General features: G+C 51.2%; 1 protein-coding gene across 1 annotated transcript in view; it reads right to left on the bottom strand.

Annotated features, from left to right (window-relative positions):
* The window catches only part of PIK3C2B (phosphatidylinositol-4-phosphate 3-kinase catalytic subunit type 2 beta), an 83,088-nt gene that overhangs the window by 28,580 nt on the left and 28,744 nt on the right, over positions 1–25,764 (bottom strand). The window contains exons 2-15 of the mRNA XM_049770581.1: positions 20,073–21,068; positions 14,631–14,731; positions 13,976–14,130; positions 13,667–13,787; positions 11,137–11,248; positions 10,961–11,040; positions 10,565–10,628; positions 9,135–9,281; positions 8,593–8,626; positions 7,108–7,303; positions 6,058–6,180; positions 2,582–2,749; positions 2,235–2,346; positions 1,111–1,253 (exon numbers count right to left, since the gene is read on the bottom strand). Coding sequence (XP_049626538.1) covers positions 1,111–1,253; positions 2,235–2,346; positions 2,582–2,749; positions 6,058–6,180; positions 7,108–7,303; positions 8,593–8,626; positions 9,135–9,281; positions 10,565–10,628; positions 10,961–11,040; positions 11,137–11,248; positions 13,667–13,787; positions 13,976–14,130; positions 14,631–14,731; positions 20,073–20,987 — 2,471 coding nt within the window. The 5' untranslated portion in view covers positions 20,988–21,068. The remainder of the gene's footprint in view (positions 1–1,110; positions 1,254–2,234; positions 2,347–2,581; positions 2,750–6,057; positions 6,181–7,107; positions 7,304–8,592; positions 8,627–9,134; positions 9,282–10,564; positions 10,629–10,960; positions 11,041–11,136; positions 11,249–13,666; positions 13,788–13,975; positions 14,131–14,630; positions 14,732–20,072; positions 21,069–25,764) is intronic.

The raw sequence follows: 25,764 nt of genomic DNA, 5'->3' as shown, positions 1-25,764 counted from the left end.
GAGGAGCATTGTAATCCCCAGGCCATTCCACCAGAATGTCCACCAGGATTTTGAAGGCGCCCCACGCATTTAATCCCGCACCCCTCTTGCTCCATCCTGACTTGGAATGCTTCGCTCAGGCCGGGGCTGGTGGTCCAGCACTGCAGTCCCAAGCACAGCCAGCAGAGGGCGGTGGTGCCCACATGGCCGGTCCCAACACAGAAGGGCCTCTGGGGACTTCCCGGGTCCAGCTGGAGGTTTATGGGACCTGAAGCTAATGAGGCCTGGCCTGGGATCAGGTGTCTAATGGGTGAAGGGAACTGGGGGGCCAATGAAGCAGGGGTGCAACACAGGCGTGGGGGCGGGGCAGTCGTGTTCATTGACTGGCTGTCCTTTGAGGGGGCAAAAGTGGAAGGGAAGATGAAGCTCATCTCTCTCCCTCCACCCCATCCCCCACGCCCTGCACCATGCAGCAAGGAGGGGGTACTTACAGAGGCAGCAGAGAAGCAGCCAGACCCCAAGCCCAGCTCCAGGGTCCTCGCTCTGTCCCCTCCCCCAAGGATGGAGTCAGCTTGGACTCGCTTACCCCAGAGCTGCCAGCTCGCCTGGACACCTGATCCTTTTTGCAAAGTGACAGGCCCAGAGAAATGCAAAGGCTGTGGGTTGGAAGGGGCGTGAAGGGGGGGCAGGGAAGTGAAGATGCTGCCACCTGCCCCTGCCACTTCTCTTGGCATGGGGACCACTCCCACAGCCACTAGTTTGCTTTGTTTGACCTGGGGGCCACATTCAGAGGTGCTGGGAGCTCTTCCGGCTTCCTTGTGTTTTGTGGGGGTTTGCTCCTGTAATTGCTTAGAGGACCACATGGTGCCAGAGATTGAACTGAGAACTCCTACATGCAACGTCTGAGCTCAACCTGAGTCACCTCCAACCCCTGCCCTGCCTTCTGACCCTGAACCTTCCCTCTGCTTTGTCAGTTCCCGAGAAAAGGGCTGCTGGCTGCAAGGATCTCTCTGCAATCTGCTGCCAAGATGACATGCCCTTTACACTCCCCTCTACTCCACAAGTCAGAGGGCAGGGCCCTGAAAGGGAGCAGGGGTGAGGAGGTGACTCATGGGGCACACTGGATCTCACCAGTACAGGGATTCTTTCTGCATGATGCTCTTAAGCTTGCGTTGGTCCTCCTCCCGCAGGCTGCGGAACTCATAGCAGGGGCTGAAACTGTCCTTGGAGGGGCTGGTGAACTTCACATCGAAGGCTGAGGTGGGAAAGTCGATCTGAGGGGGGTGGGTATCAGAGAGAAGGGAAAGGAGGGAGGGGAGACAGGCAGAAGGGCAGGAGAGAGCAGAACAGGCTTATGAGGTGGCCTAACCTGGTCTGCAGCTTCTCTCACACTCAATCCTCCCATCTCCAGTCCTTTGTAAAGGGTCTAGGTGGACTTAGTGATCTCAAAATTCTTTCCAGAAAAATGAAGAAAAAATGAAGCAAAACAGGAAAAAAAAAAAAAAGGACAACGAGAAAGAGGCTAAGCTACATCTCCTCGAGGGCATCAACCTTGGGCAGAGGACAGTGGGCCCCTGTGGTGATGTGTGGGACCCTGTAACAGGATGTTGGGAACCCTGGTATAGGGAGTGGTGTTTTGTGGTGGGGATGTGGCTCCAAAGACAGGGAATAGAACTCTTAGACGGGGTGTAGGGCAATGTGATGGCGTGTGGGGCCCCTATCCTGGCTGGGGTCTGCCCTTCCCCTCTGTTCCCTTCCTGCAGTCTCTGAGAGCTACAAGTTTACTCCAATATCCTTCCCTACAGACATGCCACCACCATCCCCATTGTCTCTGGCCAAATACTGGTGGAGGAAACCAGTGCCTGCCTCTTTAGTGTTGCTGTTCTGGGAGGACCTTGGGCACCCAATGCTCCAGTGATATCTCTGCCCTGAGGCCAGACATGAGCCTCTCCCCAGGGCACAGACTAGGACATGCCTGATACTGTGGACTTGTCTCCAGCCCAGAACGGGCTGCCTAACTCTGTAAGGGTTTTGTACTGGGGCTCAAGGGGCCCACAGCCTCCCATCAGGCTCCTTAGCAAAATAAAGGCTGAAGAGTTGGAATAGAGATGCCCCTTAACTCAGCCTCCCTTCAGTCACATCTGTCTTGTCTTCCCTCAGTCACATGTGTCCTGACCCCCCTCAGTCACATCTCTGTCCTGCCGGATTTACCCAAGGGAACATGGGGCTGATGCAGGCCCTAACCGTGCTATCACCTGCAGGATCACGCTGTCTGGCTGGTGGAAGTTGGGTGCAGTCCAGCGGGCACTGGGGTTCTCCTGGGTTGCTGGCCATAAGCCCAGAAGCTTCCGGCCACAGGTCAGGACTCTGGGAGGGGATGAAGCTTAGATGAGGCACAGAGGCAGGGATGACTTTTTTGTCCCCATCTGTGACCTTTCTCTACCAGCCCCAGAGGGTCCAAACTGTCCAGGGTAAAATCACAAAGGAGCTGCGGCTGGTGACCTACAGTGTCTGTCCAGCTTCCTGCCTCCCCTGCAGTTCTCAGTGACATGGTATTCATTTGCACTCACTGCCCACCCAACCCCCAATGCTCCCCACTTACTGTCTAAAGTTGAAGAGCGGGGTGGTGACCCAGCCCAGGACCTCGGGGACCCGCCGCTGCTTGATGGCCTCTGAGGAGCTCCCGGGCGGGGGCACAGGCAGGGCGTAGAGGGTGGCACAGAGCAGCGTCTCACGGGGTAGCTGGTTCACCTGCACTGGGAAGCAGAGCCTGGGGGGACAGGAAACCCTTCAGGAGTTAGCAATCGTTGGCTTCTAGGAACAGGCTTTGGAGGTCCAGGAAAACTGGGCCTCCACCTCGGGAGCCCCCTTTAGAGCTGGAGGGGGGACTCCGCAAACAGACTCCGATGTTTTCAAGCTGCTGCCTATTCAGGGACATAACACCCAAATGTGACATGTGACACCCCACTTACAGAGTAATTGGGCATCCAGAGGCCACACTCCAGGGTCCGCTCTGAGCCCTGCCTACTCTCTTCAGAAGGGCCTTAAAGAAGTCATTCCTTTGAACAAACTTTCTATTAGAGATTTTGCACTACCCACTTTCTGAGAAAACACCCCAGATTCCGTCTGCATCCTCTTACCTGTCTGTCTTTTCCAGCCCCTACCCTCTCCTAACCCCAAAATACTATGGAGTTTCCATGGGGGTAGGGGCAATGGAGAAGGGACAAAAAAAGGTTTCAGGGTCTCAGGTCTCTGAGTCAGAGCAGTGGCATGGCTGAGATACTACCCGCTACCTTGTGGCTCCCTCCTGGGGCAGCCCAGAACTAGGAGGCGGGGAAGAAAGGAAAAGCTCTAGAAAGAGGGAGCACCCAGTTACCTTCTAGGGAAGCCATCTCAGGGCCAAAGTACAAGTGCCACACCCACAGGCCAGCCCAGGGTGAGCAGATCAGTGCCAGAGGGCCTGGAGGGCACTCCAGGTTAACTGAGGCTGGGAAGCTTCCTTCAGCACTAGGCCCCAACCTCACCACTCCAGGATTCTGTACCTTGCAGGGCCTCCTCCTGCTCCTGCTCCTGCCTGGAGACTGCCAGGTCTAGTTCCAGCTCCAGCTGCCTCTCCCTGGGGCCCACAGCTAAAATTAGGGCCTCTCCAGCAGCCAGCGGACATGCCAGGCCAGAGTGTGGCTCGAGGGGCTATTTTAAGAGCTGGCTGATCTCTGGACAGCTGGGGGTTGGGGGGGGGCAGATAGTCAGCTGACCTGCAGGAGCAGAGGGGGCTCGAGCCATGGCTCTTAGCAAAGCGGAGCTTCAAGCTCCACAACAGGCAGCAAAGTAGAAAAGACACTTAGCTGAAACCTTGATTCCAGAGCCAGGATGGTTCCCAAACCTCCCCACAGCTACAGCCCTGAATCTCCTTCTCCTGGCCTCTGCACCCGACATGACATCCCTCAATCTCACATCACTGGGCTACTTCCTCCAGGAAGGGATGGCCTGCTTCTTTCCTGTTTCCATCTCTCAGTTTCAAGCCACCATTCACACCTCTGTATCTCAGTTTCCTCAACAGTGAAAAGGGCCCCACTTCCTCTGTGGCTGGTGTGTCCACTGTGTGCCTTCTGCCCTGTGACAGTGCAGCCACTGCCCCGGAACTGGGATCTACAGAAGCTATTTTCAGGCACAGACACCCTGGGGTCCAGCCACCATGTGACTTTCAGGCCTCTGAGGAACCAGAACTAAAAAGATCCCCTCCACTCCACCCCCACCACATCAGCTAAGCTGGAACTGACAAGGAGATGAAGGAGCTGAGGGCAACCTCTGTTTCTCCCCCACCCTCCCACCCAGTGTGGTTCAGGGGGACAGTGTTTATTTGCCTAGTATGTGTGAGACCTGGGTTCAATTTCCGCACTACTGAAAGATTTGTCACATGACAAACATTGCATCCATTTCCTTTCCAGGACACTGTCCTCCAAGAAGCTATGACCTCTCCTTGAGGGCACAAGGGGTCTGACTCTGACCCCAATAACAGTAGTGCCTTCTCCCAAGTGCCTAACCCTCAGTCTGAGCATTAAAGTGTGGCCTCTGGATGGACAGTGCTAACCCCCTTCCCTGGCTCAGGGTTGGGACCATCTCTGTGTAGTGAGCAGCCAGGATGAGAGAGGCCAGGCTAATCTGCTTCACTTCTCACCTGAGGAAAGGGTCCATCTGTGGGGTAAGCCTGGCCCACAGCACTGACTACTTCCCTATGGAACTCAGTAGCCACAGAGGCAACAGTTTCCAGAGTGTGGCTTCTACCAGAAGGTTGCCAACGCTTTGATTTACACCTTTATTGTTCTCAGAGTGAATTGATTAGGAGGCAGGAGAAAGTTCATCTTTTAGAAGGCCCAGGCCTCCCAGCTATTCCAGCTCCAGCTCCCCTGGAACCACCCTTGGCCTCCTCATCGAATTTCACCAGCCCTCCTGGACCTGTGCTCCCCAAATTCAGACCCTGAGTGGGGTAGTGAGGCAGGAGGCAGTGAACACAGGTTGTATGTCAACAGGACAGAGGCCAGCATTGTGCTAAGGCCCTGGGAAAGCAGCGCCTGTAGCAACCCCACCAGGCTCCACACCACTTAGTCAACCTTTGCTGTACCCTTGCCCCCATTCCCAATTCCCACAGATAAATAGAGATTTGTGTAATTTGGGGTTTGTGGTCACATGTTTTGAATTATAGTTGTCACCATGGCTTTGGAGCTGAACAAATGTGCCCATTTTATGGTGAGCCACTGAGATCAAAGAGTGGGATGAAGCTAGAACTGGACCCAATTGGCCTTCCTCCAGCCAGAGATCTCCATGCTAACATATGGTGTCCACACCAGAAAACTAAAACCTCTTCTCTTCTTGAAGGGACAAATAGTCCAAACTCCTTCCCAGCTCCATGGAAATCCACTTAAGAGGATCAAGCCCTTTAGCTAGTTAAACCTTTTCAAAAAAAAAAAAAACAGGATCCAAATTGTTACCCTACCCCTATTCTTTGTGTAAGCTTACCAACAAGAAAAATCGGTCTTGGGTGGTTACAAAATGTTTGACCTCAGGGGCTAAAGGAGAATTTGCATGAATGCAGGATGGAGGAGGAAGCAGGAGGAGATCTCTGAGGGACAAGGTACAATGCAGGGCTGAATAGGAATCCAGTATAAATGGTTATGATAGGCCACACATGTTGGCCAGAGCAAATAAAGATGTTATTTCCTGGAACCTGTCTGGATGATTTCCTTGCCACTACCAGAAACTGCTGACCCACTGGGGTTGGAAACACATGGCCTGGGCTGGAGGAGAAAGGCCTCCATCACCATCCACCACCATCCAACCCCATCCTAAGGGCTAAATGCAACACCAAATCATCAATGAACATGGTCGCCCCGTGATGATGTTCCTAGATATTTCTTAGGAAAGTCACAACTTGAAGCTAAAGTTCAACTAGTGCCCCTGGAAGAGCTAGGGAAGTAGCATGCAGGGCTGCAGGGCTGGTTTGGTCCAGGCCTGACAGAAAGGTTGGCACTGGGGAGGCTGTGTGGGATATACACCAGGGTGGGCTAGAAAGGCGCTTACTGTTGGTCCCAGATGATGAGGTGGAAGAGGTACTTGGAGAAATGGGTCTTCTGGGTTTGTTGGGGACTGCACAACTCCTTGCCGCCATGGCTAAGAGAGCAGGAGAGGTAGAAATCTTCATAGCTGTGAGAGAAGGCGACAGGTCAGGCCACTGGGCCCAGCTCCTCTCCCCTAGGAGCAACCCTCCTCTCTAGAGACTGTGCCAAGGGGTTGTGAACAATACAGCAAGTGAAATGGGAAGCTCCCTCTGGACCCAGGGATTTTCTTCCTCCAGTACCAGGCACCAGCATGCCGGTGCGTTAGGCTGTGGTGGTTGTGGTGGTGGTGGTGGTGGTGGTGGTGGTGGTGGTGGTGGTGGTGGTGGTGGTGGTGGTGGTGCAGGGCCTGCACATGCGCAGGTGAGTGGCAGGGATGAAAATGCCATATGCCCACATGAATGCCAGCACATGGGGTCCGGTGGCTCGTGACAGGTGCCTGACAGAAGAGGTCAGAGAAGGCCCTGGTTTCCCAGGCTGCCTCCTTTGTTCTCCACCAATGGCCCAGAGGAATACATTAAGTGAGGAACAAAGAGAAAAGAGGAAGGAAAGGGGAGGGGGCCGGAAGGGAGGTGGAGTTTATGTCGGTTGCCACCCCCACCCCAGGCCTTGGGCCTCTGGAGGACCCTGCAGAGAAGAGGCTGAGGATTACCTAAAGAAATTCCCTCCACCCGGCTAGACAAAGGGGTCATCTCAGGCCCAGCCCCCTCATTCCATCAGCTGGACCAGTGGCAGTATAGTGGTGGTGGTGGTGGTGGGGAGGAGGGGTGATCTGGGAAGCAGCCATCTGTCACCAGGTCTCATCAGCTGGCCTTGCTCAGGCAGCAAGGATTCCGATGAGCCAGTCTGGGCCCACTGCAGGCTATGCTCATGCCTCTGTTGTGTGCCACATGGGGGCAGCTCCACTGGGCATCTGGGCACCTTCTCTCCCCTGGGACAGTGACTTCATGGCATATGGGAGGGAGACATATTTGGGAGTCTCCTCATTTCAGAGGGGATCTGCAGGTAGGCTCACCTGGTCACCCAGGTGATGGGGATGCGGTGAGTGGCATAGACGGTGAAGGACAGCACTCCAGAGAAGTGGCAGGCCTCCTGCACCATTTGGTGCTCGCGGCTCCCGTGTGCAACTGTCTGGAAGTCTGCATCGAAGGTGCTGCAGTAAAGCTCCACCAGGTCCAAGATGGCAGCAGTGAGGCCCTCTACGACCTTCTCTGTGAGAGGGAGGGTAGGTTGGGGTTGGCGAGGTGGTGCTAGAGGTAAGTTGTCTGCCTTGCAAGCGCTAGCGTAGGACGGACCACGGTTCGATCCCCCGGCATCCCATATGGTCCCCCCAAGCCAGGAGCGATTTCTGAGTGCTTAGCCAGGAGTAACCCCTGAGCATCAAATGGGTGTGGCCCGAAAAACCAAAAAAAAAAAAAAAAAAAAAAAAAAGAGAGGGAGGGTAGGTGGAAAAGGTATGAAGCCTCAACACAGCTTCCAGAGCTGAGATATGCACAGTGGGTAGAGTGCTTGCCCTGCATGCAGCCAATCCATTTGGCACCCCATTTGCTTTCTCTCGCACTGCTAGGAGTGATTTTTTTTTTTTTGTGAGAAACTTTTATCTTTATTTTTTGCCAGGAGTGATTTCTAAGTGTAAAGCTAGGAGTAACCCCCAAAAACTAACTGTTGGGTCTGGCCCCAAATCCAAAAACAAACAAAATGTAAAGCAACAAGTTCATCTTGTTGCCTAGGTTGGGACCCCAAGAAAATCCCCCTAAATGCCTGTTAGTGTTTCATTGCCAAGACAGCACAGGAAAACATGGGGAGCTTTTCACAAGAGACAGTCCCTTTCAAACACCCTTTCCTGATTCTTATGTCTTGTGACTTATTTAGGATTAAATATTCTTCCATTTAGAAAAAGGGTGGGGAATAGTTGTTAGTTATTTTTAAAAAGTCATTGCTTAGCAAAGTGAAAGCTGTTTCTATGCAGGTTTCCAAACACAGGACATCTGGGGGACATTTTATTAGTTCATGAAATCCCATAAACTGGGGCTCACTGGCCGAGAAGCCCAGAGAGCCACTGCCAGGCCACATCTTGCTTCAAAGATGCAATGGTATAACCTGGTAAGCAGTTCCTTAGCACTTTCTCCTCTGGCCCATTCTCAACTGGAAATGCAGGGGTTATGTGCCGCCTTTGGAAAAAATCCGATCTACCCCAGTGAGATTTTTCCCATCTGGAACCCAGGCTAACGGGCTAAAGGTGCCTCCCCACTCCTCCCCACACTTCTGTCACCTCATCACCCTTTCTGGGGGACACTACAGGAATAAGAGGTAAAAATAATGAGAAAACATTTGGTGGAAAGAAATGTGCTTTCCAGCTGTGCCCCCCCCCCCTTGGAAGGCGATGCACACAGAGGCAGCCACGCCCCATAAATCAGGGGGCAGGAGGACAAGAGATCCAGGCACAGACCCCAGTGTGCAGCTGCCCTGGAGGGACAAAGCCAGAGACCAGCTCTCTTACCTCGATTTTCCCTTACAGCCAAGACCGTGGGATCCTGTAGGGGGAAAGGGGAGAGAAGGAGGCTCAGGAAGGCTGCCTTTTCCATGACAGCTGGGAGAGGGGCCTCAGCTGGGCTCATGGGCTGTGCTCGTGGCATTAGCCAGGCCAGGACTGAGGAGCAGGTTCCTTGGGGAGTATAAAGGAAGTGTCTCTCCCCATTTCCCTGTGACAGATGAAGTTAAGACCTCAGGTCCCCTAAACAAGATACCCCTTGGGCCCTTCATGGTGTCATGGAGCCTAGCTGCAGAGAGACTTTGGTTCTATCTTCTCATTGTTATGAGTGTCTCTTAGCCACCAGACCTGGTCCAGAGCCTCATCCTCAGGAAAAGGGGACAGACTTGGCTTTGATGTACCAAGAATGCCTGGGTGAAGTATTCAAATGGGAAAGGCAGAGGCATGATTCAACCTCCCACCCAGTTCCGGAGATAATGGAGCCTTAGTGCCCGGTTCCCTGTGGTGGTGTCTCTGCCCTTCTGTGCCAGTACTCAGGACCCACCCAGTACCTTCTGGATTTTTGGCTGCATGCGTGAGGGACAGGGTGGCAGCTGGTTGAGAGCATTGGTGATGTCAGGCGTTTCCACAGCAGCAAGGGCATTGCAGATGGCTTTGACGGACTGGACCACCCGGTCCGCCTTCAGTGGGAAGTCCCCCTGTGGGAGGTGGCACAGTGAGGGGCAGGCAACACTCAAGGCCTTTAGGGCCATAGACTGGAAGGAGCGGGCTGTGAGTAGAGGTCCCTGGCCTCAAGAACAGCAAATAAAATCCATGTTTTATTTTCAAACCTCCAGAACTGCCAGTCATGAGACCCACATGTCCAGATTTCCAGTTCCCTCAGCTATTCTCCCAGTGGTATGTGTGCCGCCAGACAACCCAATTGGGGAGGGGGGCCTGTGAGGAAGGGGAAGTATCCCACTTGCCCACAGAGCTTCAGCTCTCATACTATCACCTGAAACTTCATGACAAATCTCATCTCAGAGCCAGGGGCATGCCAATCCTTACTCTTTGCTTAGCTAAGCCTTGTTGGCTGCTCAGAACATTTAATGTAGGAACCAGATAAAAGCCGATCAAAGGCCTCCCAGATTAATCAATCCCCCTTCCAGGAGCACTCACCTAACAGGCACTGTCTACTTCTGCTAATGGCCTTAAGTTACTATTCCAAGTACTTTTTCTTTTGAGGATGGGAGGTTACACTTGATGATGCTGGAGGCCATTTCCAATGGCATTGAGGGAACTGTGTCCAGTGTCTAGGATTAACCTGGGGTTCCCTTAAACCATCTCCCAGGCCCTCTAGTCTATTTTCTGTTTGTTTGGTTTTGATTTTTGGGTCACACCCAGCAGCACTCAGGGGTTACTCCTGGCTCTATGCTCAGAAATCACCCCTGGCAGGCACGGAGGACCATATGGGATGCTGGGATTCGAACCATTGTCCTTCTGCATGAAAGGCAAATTCCTTACCTCCATGCTATCTCTCCAGCCCTGTCTAGTCCATTTTCTAATGGAACACAAGCTCCAAGAAGGCTAAGATAATGTCAATGCTTTTCTCCCTGCAGAAAAACCATCCAGAGACTTCTTCACTGTCACTGACCTAGCCCCACTACACATGACAGTGAATGAACCAGCTGCTCATACACATCCCAGCCTCTCTACATACTCACCAGCTCTCTCTACACACACATATACACATATCCCCTCTGCACATGCACCATCTTCTCTGCACATGCAACAGCTCCCTCTGCATACACACCACCATCTCTGTACATACACCAGCCCTTCTGCGCACATGCTCCCATTTCGTCCATGAGCCAGGAGAGTGAAGAACTATTTTGTGGAAGGTCTCAGCATGCACTGCTGACCCCTCCAGGCATGGCTGACCTCAGAAGGGTTCAGGGAGAGAAGCACTGGGCACAGGAGCAGTTGCAGTGCCTATACTCACATCTGCCAGCAGGAAAGCATCCACCTCATTGTGGTAAGTGTCGAACAAAAGGCTCAAGGCCTGCCTGAGGAGACAGGTGGGGAAAGTTACAGCAAGGCTAGCACAATCTTACTTCTCTGTCCTCTCCACAGCATGGGAAGGGGGTTTTGGGTTTTGGTTCCCATTCCTGTCATGAGCCCCACGCAGAGGGAAGTAGGACAACTCTTCTAACCCAGGGATGACAGCTATGTACTAGCCAGGAAAGAGCCATCACAGGCTTTGAGGATGAAGTCTGGTTTTTTGCTCCCATGACCCATGGCCCCACAAAAAGCAGAGGCCCTGGCAGAAGGCAAGGGTGCCTGTTGGCATCTCCTCACTGTTCCTGTAGGGTCCACATCCATGCTGCCCCACCCTCACCTGCTGATGGTCTGTTTGACTGGCCTCTCCTGCAGATGGATGTTGTGGTTCAAGGTAGAAGGACCCTGGTCATCATTTGCCTGTTTGAAAAGGGCCCTGTTCAGCGAGGAGCAGTGCTTTCCCTGTCACTGACCCTCTTCCCAACAAAAGTGTCACCCTTGCCCTAACACACAGACCGTGCGTGCCAGGTCACTGCGGACAGCTTGGCGCATCATCAGCTGGAGCCGGATGTCATTGTCGAACTTGCGGCAGTGCTGGATGTACTCATGGCTGCCAAGAGCATGCTTGCTGGGAGAGAAGAGACTAGAATGACCCAGAATGCAGGGCACAGGATGGGCAGGACCTGGGTTGTACCCAGCAGACTCTGGAGCACCAGGGAAGGAAGGGAATCTGAGCAGAGACCCCGATTGTCAGCTAGTGCCTACATCCCCTTTGAAGGTATGTCACCTGCTCATCGCTGATTCATACCAGGAATTGGGGGAACCACAGAAATGTCTACAGGCTTCCTGGCGCTTTCCCTCTATTAAGTACCAGCATGTCACCCCCCACTCTTTCTTTCAAAGAAAGAAGCCAAGGGCATATATTTATGCTCCAGCCCCTTACTCTGCCCCAAGCCCTCGTTAGGTCAGCCTAGGGGGCTGACAGCAACAGAAACTGGAAAGGAACTTCCTTCCTCAGCAGAGCTGACTGCTGGGTCAGCACAGAGAGAAGCCCAGGGTAGGGGGTGTGCAGATGAGGACAGAGGGGTGTAGGGTCAGTCTGGGGCCAACAAGGACTTTAGGAGGCTTTCCTCATTCTGAGGGCTCAGCCTTCAGCGGCAGCCTGTGGGCAGACTGTGGCTGCTAGGCTGGGGAGTGACCTGTGAGGAAGGAAGAATGAGGCAGACTGGGGTGGCCACAGGAAACCCAGGGCTCTTATCTGGAAGGGCCTGCATCCTGGCCCAGACTTCAGCTTGGCTCCTGCCAACCAGCACCAGGGGCCCTGGCATGCCCAAGGACTTGCATGGCTGAGGCAGGGCCAATTTCTGCTATGCTCTTGGGAATGGCGTTAGGGGAGAAGGGCTGGGGAAGAAACCTCACTAGGGAAGGGGGCTCCTGGACAGTCAAGGACATAGATCCCTGGGGTCTGGCATGGCCCCAGGGAGTCTGGAATGGCCCCTTTGGACATCAGAGGTGGGGAGGGTCCCTCGTATTTTCTGCTCTGCTTCTATCAACACTGCTCCAGGGTATTGGCAGGAGTCAGACCTTGAAATCTTATCCTGGGGGAGTCTGGGGACTCGAGGGTGGAGGCTGCACGGCAGTGCCAGGGTATCTCCAGCCCGCATGGGAGGACTGATAGATGACAGACCACTCCTGGGCCACCAACAGTGAGGGTCTGGTGGGTATGTCCAAAGGCCCAGTTCCCTGTCACAAAGGAGGCTGCTCAGCTCTTGGCCAGAAATCTCAAATATCTGGCTCCTTTGGGGGATAGAGGAGACTCCCCTCCCATGGGTCTGATGATGCTCCTGGGAATCACAGACCTTATATTCTAGCTGGGGGACCAGAAGTTAGAAAGGGTGTCTGAGCTCCAGGACTAAAGAAATGACCCTCAAAGGCTTTAGGCACTGATGCAGTCACCTGCGCTATATCCAAAAGTAGGAGTCTACCGTTGGCAGTAGAAGGCACCCAGACCAGGGATGGGGGAAGGAGGTAAGAACTTCATTTCCTTCCATGCTGCCTCTGGCTGGTTCTACAGCCAACCTGATGCCCTGCAGAGACCCCCATGTGTAATCCCACTGCCCAGCACACAAGAGCCCAGGCAAGGAGAAGGCAGCTACTGTGTGGGAAGGAGGGTACTGGGAGGAGGGTGCTAGGAGGATGGTGATGGCAGAAGGTTTTGACGGGAGAATGGTAGGAAGATGGTGGGAGGAAGAGGATGGGAGGAGGGTGAGAGTGAGAAGAGAGTGAGTGTGGGAGAATGGAATGAGAATGTGAGAAGGATGGTAGAACAAGGGTGGGAGGACGGTGATGGGAGGAGGGTGGGAGGAGAGTGGAAGAGGGTGTGGGAGGATGGAGGGAGAATGGTAGAAGGAGGATGTCAGAGGATGGAAGAAGGGTTGAAAGAGGGTGTTAGGAGGATGGCAGGAAGAGGATGTGAAGAGGATTGGAGAAGGGTAGGAGGAAGGTGAGAGAAGGAAGATGATGGGAGGAAGGTAGGAAAAAGGTGGGAGAAGGGAGCTGGAAGTAGGGCGTTGGGAGAAGTGTGAGAGGGGGTATGGGAAGAAGGTGGGAGGACAGTACAAGATGGAAGGAGCTAGAAGCCAGTGTCTAAGCAGCAGCTACTCTAATTCGGGGGAAGGGGTAGTGGCTGGGAAGGAGAAGCCATTATATGTCTACCCCGGGAACCAACAGCTCCTCTGCCTATTCCTCCTTAGGCCTCTAGCCTAATGACCTCTCTCCATGACCTGGGGCTTGAGAAAGCCTTCATCAGTGATCCCGCCAGTACTGAGCTGAGCCTTGGCCTAACCTTCAGCAGCTCCTCCACAGCAAACCTAGCGCAGGCAGGCGGCCAGCCCTGCTGTAAGACTGGGCTCTGCTTGGGGAGGCTCATTGTGGCTAGGAGCATGCCTGGAAAGTGGGGTCCCGACTGTGGGCTTTGTCCTGAGCCCCCTTCCACCCTGCTTCCCAGAAGGCCAGGGGGCCTGGGTCCCACCTGTGCAGCACTCACTTCTGCAGGAACTCCTCCAGCCCGCACGGCTTCAACACAAAGTCAGCCACATCCACGCCGCGCAGCTCATCGTGCGTATAGCATAGGGTCTGGTAGATGAGCAGGTCCACTGTGGAGGAACCTGAGGGTGGCACAGGATGAAGGTGGGCACACCATTGCATCCTATGCCCAGCTAGATGCTCCCCAGGGTCATTAGCAAGCAGCTTGGGACTGCAGAATAGGACTTTATTGGGCACTGAAGGTACGGCTGAGCTCCTGAAGAGGGTTTCTACAGCTGCTCCCCAGCCCCAGGCTCCTTGTCTGACTTACAGTTGCAGGTGAATGTGAGAGGTTCCCGCAAGCTGTCACACAAGACGGTCACCTTCAGGTTGACCTCATCCCCCAGGTGCTCAGGGCTTGGTGTGACAGCACTCCAGACGTAGCCAGTGAGGGCATAGTCCCGGATATCCGAGCCAGAGCGCAAACTGGCAAAAGAGAAGGACAAGGGGCCTTGTGGGCCTCCAGGAGGGGTGAGGCATGTGGGGGCCCCTCAGTACTGTACAGCCCCGAGTCTGGAGAAGCCTCTCTGGGAAACTTCACACACTCGCCACAGCATCAATTGCCCATCAGGCAGAGCTAGGTAGTGGCTGGCTCTGGCACAGCAGAGCTTTCCCAGCAAAGTTCCAGAACAATTTTCTCTGAATCCATTTTCTTTCTGTCAGTTCCAGATATTACTTTGACCCAGGTTTTTCTGCTCTGGAGCAACTGAGCCTGATGAAAACAACCTGGCCTTAATATTTGATAGAGGTTTCATGAATTTGTAAAAAACATGAAACACCTAAGATTTCCAAAAATCTGCAAAGGCCTATGGTATCCCACCACTAAGTTGAGATGGACTAAATATGGCTCCTCCAAGTTCTGGAAAGGGAGACCCTCCCCCCCAATCTCCACACCCCTCCCAAGCCCTCCATTCTTTCATGCTTACACATCAAGCATGTGGCAAAATGCAGCAACTTCCTCATCTCTCTCCTCTGAGACCTCAAACAATTCATGGCCATTGGAGATGGCATGAGGCCGCGAGCCCACCTTTAAGAGAAGAACAGCCGGCTCAGCAGTCCCCTTAGCAACCCATCCCCAGAGGCTGCACCCAGACTATGACTCCTAATTCCAGGGGCCAACACTTTTCTGATTATGCAGCATCCAGCAATAAGAAGTAAGGGGAACTCAGAGATAGCTTCATCCACTGGCTGAGAAGAGTTGTTTCCAAGTTCAGGAGGACATGCAACCTGGGTTAAGTTCAAAGAAGGGACGAACAAGAGGAGAGTCAGAGCCATAGTACAGTGAGCAGAGCCTTGCAAATAGCCAACCTGATTCCATCCCTGGCACCCAACATGGTCCCCTGAGTACCACAAGGAGTGATCCCTGAACACAGAGCCTGGAGTAAGCTCCAAGCACTTCTGGGTGTGGCTAAAAAATGGGGCTAAGAAACAGTATGGAGGGGCCGGGAAGGTGGCGCTAGAGGTAAGGTGTCTGCCTTGCAAGCGCTAGCATAGGACGGACAGCGGTTCGATCCCCCGGTGTCCCATATGGTCCCCCGAAGCCAGGGGCTTCTGAGCGCATAGCCAGGAGTAACCCCTGAGCATCAAACGGGTGTGGCCCAAAAACCAAAAAAAAAAAAAAAGAAACAGTATGGAGGTTAAAGCATTTACCATGAACCCGTCAGCTCTCAGCACTACATATGATTCCCTAAGTGTAGGAACTCAGCCCTAAGCCTGCTCCTGTCATTTTAAGGATAATGATGTCAGTTATGAGACATTTTCCCATAACTGCTACTGGAGGGCAATTAGAACTGCAGTATATAAGGCCGGAGCCTGCTTGTTGGAGGGAAGGAGACTGTTGTCCTGGGGTCTCTGGAGGCCTGGCTGGCCTACCTGCCTATATGTCAATCTGATGCTGCAGTAAACCAAGTCCAGAGAGACCTTACCTCCCTATTTGCCTGATTGTGTGCTTAGCCATATTCCTGCTGTTGCTATTGCTCCTGTGCCCCAGAGTTGTGTGGTGTCTCATTTGCTCTCTCTGGCTCTCTGTATATTTGTGTTTAGAAGTGGATAACCATGCTTCTAACTGGAGAGAGAGAAACTAGTTGAGAATTCGGCAGGATCTAAAGACGCCTATGCATGCCTATTCTGCCCTCACTATAACGAAACTATGTAAATTATCATTTTTGTCCTATAGGTAGATAACAGAAAGTGGAAATTCTGACAACGTGACATCTGAGTCCACCCCAACAAATGTTGAGGCTATACAATCCCCGGGTAAAAGGGTCAGAAGCAGGGCTATTTATCCACATCTACACATTTAACAAGAGAGAGAGAGTCTGGAACAAGAGACACACAGAGAGTCAGAGGGAGCAAATGAGACACTATACAACCCTGGGCACAGGAGCAACAGCAATAGCAGGAATATGGCAACAGGCAAACAGGGAGGCAGGGTCACTCTGGACTTGGTTCATTGCAGTATCAGACTAACACATAGGTAGGTAGGCCAGACAGGCCTCCTGAGTTTCCAGGCCAGCAGGCTCACTCCCTCCAATAGGCAGGCTCTGACTTTATATACCCCAGTTCCAATCTGCCCTCCAGTGGCAATTATGTGGGGTGGAGAGGGTGTCTCATAACTGATGTGATCACCTTTAAAGGAACAGGAGCCAGTTTAGGACTGAGTTCCTACACTCAAGAACTACTGGAAATAAGCCCTGAGCTCAGAACCAGGAGAAAGCTCCAAACAAAACCTGGCCCCCAAACAACAAGTGTGGCAGAACCTCTTTTCCCGAGGGCCAGCCCAACCGTGTTAGCACAGCACAGCATAGCATTTCTGGGGTGTGCAGAAGAGTACAGGGAAGCTGAGCAGGCTGGTGTGTTTCCTGCCCCACCACAGAGGTGAGGGCAAGTCCCTGGGGGAAGTCTGGGCTAGGCAAAACCCTCAGCACTGGTAGCAGACCTCAGGGAACTGAAGCAGAGAAGGGAGCCCTCAAATAGAACGATGACTCAGACTACACCTGCTCTGGAGCCTAACAGCTAAATAAAGCTATTTGAGGAAGAAAGAGTCAAAGTAGTCCTCCAGACAGACAGACAGACGGAGAGAACTGGCGGAAGGCTTGAGAGTTGCCCAGGTTCTGGCCCCACTTCTTGTCAGAAAGCATGGGGGGGGGAGGTATGTTTCTCTAAGACAAGCTTTAGCTGTCTCCCACAATGGCCCGGCTTCTGTCACCCATTAGGTGAACTCACACAGCTGCCCAGGAAGGAGGAAGCAGAATAGACTTCGGGTATGTGAGAGGTTCCGCATGATGGGCTGGCCCAGAATGTTATCCTAGGGATGGCAACCACATCCGGTAAGGGTAAGAAGGGCCAACAGCTGCTTCTGGGGGGCCCAGTGCACTGGCTGCCCTCACCTCTCCTCTTCTCAAGCAGGTATCCTTCACTGGTCCTTGGGAAGAAAGGTCAACAACTGGCCCCCTCCTTTAAATATTCAGATTGTTGGCTCTGAGTGACAAAGTCCCACCAGCCTTGCTCTCCTGAGGGAGCATGAAGGGGTGCAGAGGGGAGAACTGCAGTGGGCCAGTTGGCATGTGAGGGCCTGACTTTGCCAAGTTCATGCCTGTGTCTCAGTGAAAACAATAGGATCACTGTCAGCCATGAACCCACAAAAGAAAGACACAGAGAGAGACAGAGAAACAGACAGAGAGAGAGTGTGTGAGACCAAGAAACAGAGGCAGAGAGCTGGGAGCGGGAATATGAGGGCATGGAGAACAGAGCAGCTGCTAAGGCCACTTTCATGCCCTCAGTAGCACTCACTGGCTCCGGAAGAAAACAAAAGCCACTTACGTTCACCCTGCTGGTAGGCCCTGGTGGCATCAACCGATGCTGGCTGGGGGAATCTGCTGGGCAGAGGCTGGCAGCGGGGATACCAGGCTGGCAGTTGGAGCTACCCTTTTCCAGAGCTGGCTCCGAAGGACCGGGACAGGGAAGGTTGCCCCGACTGGAAACCCGGCGAGGGCGGGGTGGTGGTATAGGCCGAGGGCCCACAGGGTCACCCCTCCCAAGCTGAGGTGGGGTGGACCAAGGCCACATTGTAATCCTGAGCACTGACAAGATCGTTAGCTTTGCCTGTGCTTCTTCAAGGAAACTCTGGATTGAGCTGCCTGTTAGTACTCTTATAAGGCACGAAGAAGATGGGGAAGAGAAAGGCCGGAGAGAAAAGGGGCAGTAGAGGGGTCCACCTACCCCAGAGGCCTGGCCGGTGAGCAGGCCCAGTGGTGCTGGGAACAGGAATCTTCTGTCCCTATAAATAGCAGGAGCGGCCACACCTCACTTGCTGGCCCTTTAAAAAGCTCCAGCTCCAGGGCTGAGGCTGGGCTCAGGTGCTTATCTGTTCTCTGGGACACTTAGTAGAAGCCAGCAAGGAAGGCCCATGTAGCTTTCTGGAGTCATGCAAGAGTTTGGCTGCAGGATGGGGCTTGGAAAGCCACACAGCTGAGAGATGAGGAAAAGATGGGGGTGGAAGCAGGTGGCATGATGTTGCGTGGGCATGGGGACGCCTTTCAACTTCCAGGGCTGGGGTGTCCAGAAACTAGGGGTCAAATCAAAATGGGCTTTGAATGTGGGAATGTTCTTAGACTATGTGCAGCCACAGAAACCTGCCCAGCACTTCTAAGTGGGCATTTTGTTCTATTTGTTTTTTTGTTTGGGAGCAATACCCAGCAGTACTCAGGGCTTACTCCTGGCTTTGCTCTCAAGAATCACTCCTAGTATTGCTTGGGGGACCATATGGGGTGCCAGGGATCGAACCTAGGTCAACTGCATGCAAGGCAAGTGCCTTACCTTCTGTACTATTTGGTCTAGCTCCTGGCATTTTGCTCTTTCTAAAGATACACTTATAGCACAGTGGTAGGGCATTTGGACCTGGATTCAATTCACTGCATCCCGTATGGTCCCCTGAGACTGCCATAAGCAATTTCTGTGTGTAGCCAGGAGTAACCCCTGAGCGTTGCTGGGTGTGGCCCCAAAACAAAAACAAACAAAAAGATACACTGATGAAAATAAAATTATGGTAACAGTATCTGATTTGTTTTGTTTTTTGTTTTTGTTTTTGTTTTGGGGCCATACCCGGAGGTGCTCAGGGGTTACTCCTGGCTGTCTGCTCAGAAATAGCTCCTGGCAGGCACGGGGGACCATATGGGACACCGGGATTCAAACCAACCACCTTTGGTCCTGGATTGGCTGCTTGCAAGGCAAACGCCGATGTGCTATCTCTCTGGGCCCTCTCTGGCCTGATTTTTACATTTCACTGTAGAAAGAGTTGGCTGACTGTAGAGTCATGCAACAATATGAATGTATTGATAACTGAACTAAATTTAAGACTTGATAGAAAATGAGTAAAAGTGCAAAGGGGGGGGGAAGCAATAGCACAGCGGCAGGAAGATTGCCTTGCAGACCTGGGACAGACTTGGATTTGGTTCCCGCCATCCCATTTGGTCCCCCCCAGTCTGCCAGGAGCTATTTCTGAGCACAGAGCCAGGAGTAACCCCTGAGCACCACTGGGTGTGGCCCAAAAACAACAACAACAAAGAAAGTGCAAAAGAGAGAGAGTCAGGGAGAAATGAAGTCAGGAGGACATGGAAGGAGAGATGGAAGGGGAAAAAGAAGCAGGGAGAGACGAAGAAGGAATGAAAAAAGTGAGAGAGAGAGTTGGGGGGAGAGTAGTAACTGCTACTCTGGAGCAAGCATAGTTGAATAGCTGCTGGCTTAGGGTTTTTCCTGAACCATCACAGAGCTGAGGGGCTGACAGATCTTCTGGGAGCACAGAGTAATGCTCTGGCCAAGGAGATGCTTCACTCCTCTGCAGCATTTGGGATGGGGGTGGGGTGGGGTGAGTATTGGCTTTTGGATTACACCTATAACGACTCCGGGGACCATGCAGTGCAGCAGACCAAACCAGGGTTGGCCCTGTGTAAAGTTGGTGCCTCTGGCCCCAAGACAGCATTTTGAGCAGAGCAGAAACTCACAAAGCAGAAGCAACTGATCACAGTCCACATGGCAATGGGATCTGGAATCAGTCTGAGCCCCCTGGCCTCAAGCCAGGCTTTCTGGAATTAGGATTCTCTTAGAGCTGGGATTCCCAGAAAATGCAGCAGGTAGACCAGTGGGGCAAGATATGAACAACTCAGTCTTGAAAAGAGGACACTGCCTTTGCTGTGTCCCTGTTCCTCTCCCCAACCCCAGTCAGATAGCAAAGAATCAGATGAGAGGGGACAGGAAGTGTGAATGAACACTGAGCTGACTTGGATTGGAATAGCAGAGGAGAAACAGCAACGATGACTGACTTTTAAGACATAGGAAAAGAGGGTCAGAGGAAACAGCAAGCTCCTCACCGTAGCAGCAGAAATCCGGTGGTTCTTGCCTGATGTGGCATTTTTCCGGTTGGCACAGCGTGAGGGGTAGGTGCGGGGGGGCACCTGCGGGGGCATGGTTTTGCTCCGGGCCACGGGTTTCCCAGGAGTGTCCTTGCCGAAGTCCTTCCAGCCACGGCTGGCATCACGTAGCAACTCTGTATCATAGGTGGACTTCAGGTTGAGACGAGTGATGGCATTGTTGATGCCATCGTAGTCCACAGATCCCAGGATGCGACCTGGGCACCCACCTCTGGGCACCTCTTCTTCTTCGAGGATCTCATGCCCTAGCAACTTGCCAGAAGGTTGTTCTGTTGATGAAAAACTGTTGATGTCATTGGGCTGGGAGGTCTTGGAGGAGGGGGACCCCTTCCTGGGAGGCAGGGGAGGGGTGTCCCAGATGGAGACACGAGGAGGCAAAGGAGGCGGAGACAGTTTTTTAGAAGAGTCGACAACATTTCCTATTCCTGGGGACAGAGAGAGGCCCCCATCACAGTCATCAAAGATGTAGAGATAGTCTCTGGCCAGTGATCCTTTGGGCCAGGGGTCAGGGCCAGGTTGGGAGCCTTGGGAGGGAGACCTGGGCGGCCCTTCCTGTGGGGACAGTGAGTTGTAGTTGAGGTTGAGGGTGGGATCGGAGCCTGACAGACCTCGGAAGAGCTTGAGGTCAGTGCGCCTGGTGGCTGGTTTGCTGTAGAAGCCCAGGGCAGGTTCGTCCCAGCTGATGAGCGCTGGGTCTGCGTTTTGCTTGGCTCTGCTCTCTTCCTTGTCATGCCGCAGCCGGGACAGAGCATCATACTCCATCTGCAGTGCTTCGGCCATGGCCAACTCTTTGCGACTGAGTCCCACCGACTCCAGGGAGTCCCAGTGCTCCCCACTGCCCTGAGTGGAAGACATGGTAACGAACTATGGAGACCAAATATCCTTTATTTATTGCCAATAGCAGGTCTATAGGTGGGGGGCATGGTGTCTGGTTGCCTGTAGTGAAAAAGCAAACATGGAGTTACAGAGAGTTACAGCAAGGCCCTTTCTCATCTGACTGAGGGGACATGATCAGGCCCAGGCCTGTGGCTTTTGTGCCTGAAACAAATGGTGAAAATTACAAGTCTGGACTTTGTGTATCTCTTACACCCACTACCTGGCTATTCTTCTGAGAATGTCCCTGGTTTTCATCCCTTCTACATAGGTAGAAAGGGAAAGGAAAGAAAGGGCCTCTTGCATCAGCAGCCCAGACCTAGCAGATAGCTGAAAGCTCTCCAGTGCTTTTGTGGGGAATGTAAAAGGGACTGATTGCTATTGAAAGCAGGCAGCTTCCTGAAAAGGAAAATACCAATCTATCATATGACTCAAGTCACCTGCTCCCAGCCACTTCCCACAACAAATGAAAGATATCAGGTCTGAAAGATAGAACAGCAGTTAGGACATCTGCCTTGAATTCACCTGACCAGGACTTGATACCACTCATCACATGACTTTCTGGGCATCACTGGGTATAGCCCTGGAATGTTCTGAGCATCACCAAGTGTGGCCCTGCAGGCTCCTGTGTCTCACCAGGCTGTCCCTGGGGGCCCCATGGTTCTGCAAAGCTTGAACAGCATTAGGTCCTCCAGTTTCACCCTGAACCACCAGCACCATTGACTCAGTTTCAATGGGCAAGCCCCTCAGCCCCCTAACCCCTGGTTGGGAGACTTCCAGAAGAAAATGAAAATTGACTACACCAAGTCTTATCCAGGGTTATTTACAGCAGCTTGGTCTATAATGTCAACAACTGGAAACAACCCATATGGAAGTAGATGGTTTCAGAACATAATTTGTCCCACACTATTAACTACTACCCAGACACAGAAAAGGCTGGATAACTGACATGCAATGTTGGGGTGAATCTCAAACCAACTATACAGAGGAAAAGACCCTAAATAACAGTGCAGAGGATGTAGGGTTCCACTCAGAAGGTAAGGGAGTGGTTATCTGGGAAGCAGAAAGACCTATGGCTCAGCCAGGGGCTAAGGAGAATTTATGAGGATGTCTGCTCATTGGCTAGATGATTTCATGGTTATAAATATATGTCAACACTTATCAAATTGCACATTTTAAATACATACGATTTTCTGTCTGTCAATTATACATCAATAAAGCTATAAATGAAAAGTACAAGAGCACACCCTATTAAATAGACCTCAGTTTGCAGTGAAATGCTAGCAAAATGCCAGGATGGGCAATAAAACAAAACTAGTTTTATTGAGGACAGGTGTGTCAAGATAATGCCTCTCCTCCCTGGCACACAGACAGGTAGGGAGGAATGCTAGGTCCACTGCCTCTAAGTGCCAAGAGCCCCCTGAGTTCCAGAATTCACATCCTTTTCTTGAGAAGTCATGTCACAATGATTCCATGATTATGGCAACCTGGCATGGTGTGTCTCCACTAGCCGCAGACTGAAAACAAGGGGAAACTTTTTGAAAGTACTGAACCCACGGCTTGCAAGACTGGTCTAAGAAGTGTAAGGAAGGGCAGTGAGGTTTGTTTTTCAGCTCCCCAGGAACCTGAGGTCTGCAGCTAGAGCTGAGGCCCAGCAGCCCTCATGTATTGCTCCCTCCCCACCCCCAAGAGACTGGAGAGGAAAGTGGAAAGCAGATGTAGCCCCTCTGGCCTTCAGTGCCAGGAATTGAGCATTTCGTATTTTAGGAAATTATCCAAAGTTGTTCCTTTTACAATCCACTTTCCCCAACAGGTGATGCATGTTAATAGGAGAAAGGCTCCTAGGGCTCTTGGGAGGCAAGTTTTATCAGACCCAAAGTGAGCAGGTGATAGCTTCTAGAACTCTGTGTATCAGAGCAGAAGTCTGGGGCCCTCAGCTGTACAGGAAAGCCAAATCTCGAGTTTGAAGTGGTTTCTCCAACATGGAAGAGTCAAGGTGGCCACAGGCAAACCAGGCTACTCCCTGTGGCCCAGAGAGTTAATTATGTACAGCTCCGGGATGATCATTTTGGATCCGCAGAAGGTATGAGGGTATCCTGCTATTTGAAATTCTAAGAAATTTGATAAGCTGATTAAGATGTTGAGAACTCAGCTGCCTGGAGCGAAGAAGCTGTTCCACAGCTTCTGGTTCAGAATAGAGCATATGAACTTGATCCTCAGCACCATTCAAACTAAAAGTACTGGGACTAGCAAAATGTTCCTAGTGACTTAAAAAGGAGACACTAGTAAATGCTGACACCTGGATGGAACTTAAACCTTTTAACCCAGAGAAGGACTATTTTCAGCTATGAGTTGGCAAAGTAAAATATTAAGATATATTTTCACCAGTTATGCAAATATATCATTATGAAGAGGAATATTGAGGTCATTGGAAATAATCTCACAATTTCCTGCCTCTCTTCCCCTCTAAGTCATCCACACATGCCCTTCTTTTTTCCTTCTGCTCTCTAGGGAAGCAGAGCTCTGCCTCCTGCCAAGGAATAACCTTGTGCTCTTGGCCATCCACTAGATACGCCCCAGAATGGTGCCCTAAACACTCCCTTCCTCCCCCCAACCTTCCCTTCCTCTCCTCACAGGACCTCCCTTGATGGCACATTAACATGTCCAAACTCCTTTAGCCTAAAGTAGTGGTCAGAAACCTGTGGCTCTTTATACTTTTAATTTGCCTCTTCTGTGTGCTGGGCAGCTGCTCCAGGAGTCAGGACTCTGCTCCTAGCCTCTGTCAGTGCACACCCTGTGTGGCTCTCAAAATAAATTTCAATCGTGGTTTTGGCGAGATTTGGCTCAGTTGAAAAAAAAGGTTGCCAACCACTGGCCTAGAAGGGAAGGAAAGTGGGAGTGAAACAAGAAGGAAGGAAAGGCGAGGAGACCTAATGTAGGAAAAAAAGTAGGAGAGAAGGGAGGAGGGAAAAAGGGAAAAAAGAAAGAAGGGAAGGAAGAAGAGAAGGGAAGAGTAAGGAGTGGAGAATGAGGGAATGGAGAAAAGAGGAGAAAGGGATGTAAGGAAGAGGAAATATGAAGGAAGGAGATAGAAAGTGAGATGAAGGGAGGGAGGGAAGAAACAGAACCCTATCCTGTAAGCACCTTGTCTTTACTTTGACAACCCAAGTGCCCTCTTTTGAGCATTGATCATTATTTCCCCACACACACACACAGTTGAGCATGAAGAGAACAGATGACAAATGATGTTTGCAAATAATCCTTCTATTTACTCCCACTCTTTGTTTCCCTGTCTCTCTGTCTCTCTCTAATAGAATTCAAATACTCATCTTTTTTCTTTCCATGTAATACATGGTCTTTAAATAATAATTTATGTATTTAAAAAAATCTACAAAATTGGGGCCAGAGCAATAGAGCTGCAGTAGGGCATTTCCCTTGCATGCAGCTGATCCAGGACAGACCTTGGTTGGATCCTGGGTGTCCCATATGGTCCCCCAAGTCAGGAGTGATTCTGAGTGCATATCCAGGAATAACCTCCAAAGTCACCAGGTGTGGCCCCAAAACCAAAAAAAAAAATCTACAAAATCTTTTAGAAAGTATTTGGGGTTTTGTTGTTTCTTGGGTTTTGAGTTACACTTTACTCAGGGTTTGGGGGGCTATATAAGTTACAGGATTGGCTGCATGCAAATAAGGCAGGTGCCCTATTTGCTGTAGTATCTCGTTAGCCTTGCATTCGCTTTTTTATACTATGCTGTCACAGGTGACCTACCCATTTATTATAATATTATAGTTAGTAAACACTACTCTGTCATTATGAAGTGAAAAACCATGATCAAAGGTCATAATGTGGCCTGGTAGCCTACACACTCTTTTACATATCAAAGTGCATAATAAAACTGTTTATTTTTATGGGCTTAATGTGTAACATTGGATACAGAAATGTCAGTGTAGGGCCAGAGCAATAGTACAGTAGGCAGGGCACTTGCCTTGCACATAGCCAACTTAGGTTCTGTCCTGGGCATCCTATCTGGTGCACTCTGTTAGGAGTGATTTCTTAGGGTAGAACCAGAAATATTCTCTGAATGATACTGGGTATCATCCAAAGCAACAAAAAAAGTTAATGTAATTTCTCCTATATTAGAATTATTTGTATTTGCTTACAATTTGGGAGTTACCATAAGAATGAAACACATAACTATTTAATACAGCAAAGACACCTGAAAGTGTGATATATATTACCACTAGGTTATTAAGAAGGAATTGACAAAAATATTTAAAAGAAAAAGAAAACTGACCTATATAAAAGTGAAAGGATAGACTAAAGGAAAATAAAAGTCTTTTGGGGACAAGTACAATAAAAAAAAGTAAAAGTAAAAGATCCTATGTAGGGGGCCGGGCAGTGGCGCTAGAGGTAAGGCACCTGCCTTGCCTGCACTAGCCTTGGACGGACCACGGTTTGATCCCCTGGCGACCCATATGGTCCCCCAAGCCAGGAGCAACTTCTGAGCGCATAGCCAGGAGTAACCCCTGAGCGTTACTGGGTGTGACCAAAAAAAAAACAAAAAATAAATAAAAAAAGATCCTATGTAGAAATCTAGTCAATATACTTTTTTCATGAAAACTTTATCAGAGTTACTCACTTAACAGTTTCACCCTCTCAATTATAATATTCTTCCATTGCCTTTATTTCAAGTTATATAATATGTTATTCCTTCAGGGTGAAATTTTATTTAATTTTTATTTATTTTTTTTGCTTTTT

The sequence above is a fragment of the Suncus etruscus genome, chromosome 3 (genome assembly GCF_024139225.1).
Source record: "Suncus etruscus isolate mSunEtr1 chromosome 3, mSunEtr1.pri.cur, whole genome shotgun sequence".
Lineage (NCBI taxonomy): Eukaryota > Metazoa > Chordata > Mammalia > Eulipotyphla > Soricidae > Suncus > Suncus etruscus.
This window is presented reverse-complemented; position numbering and strand designations above follow the sequence as displayed.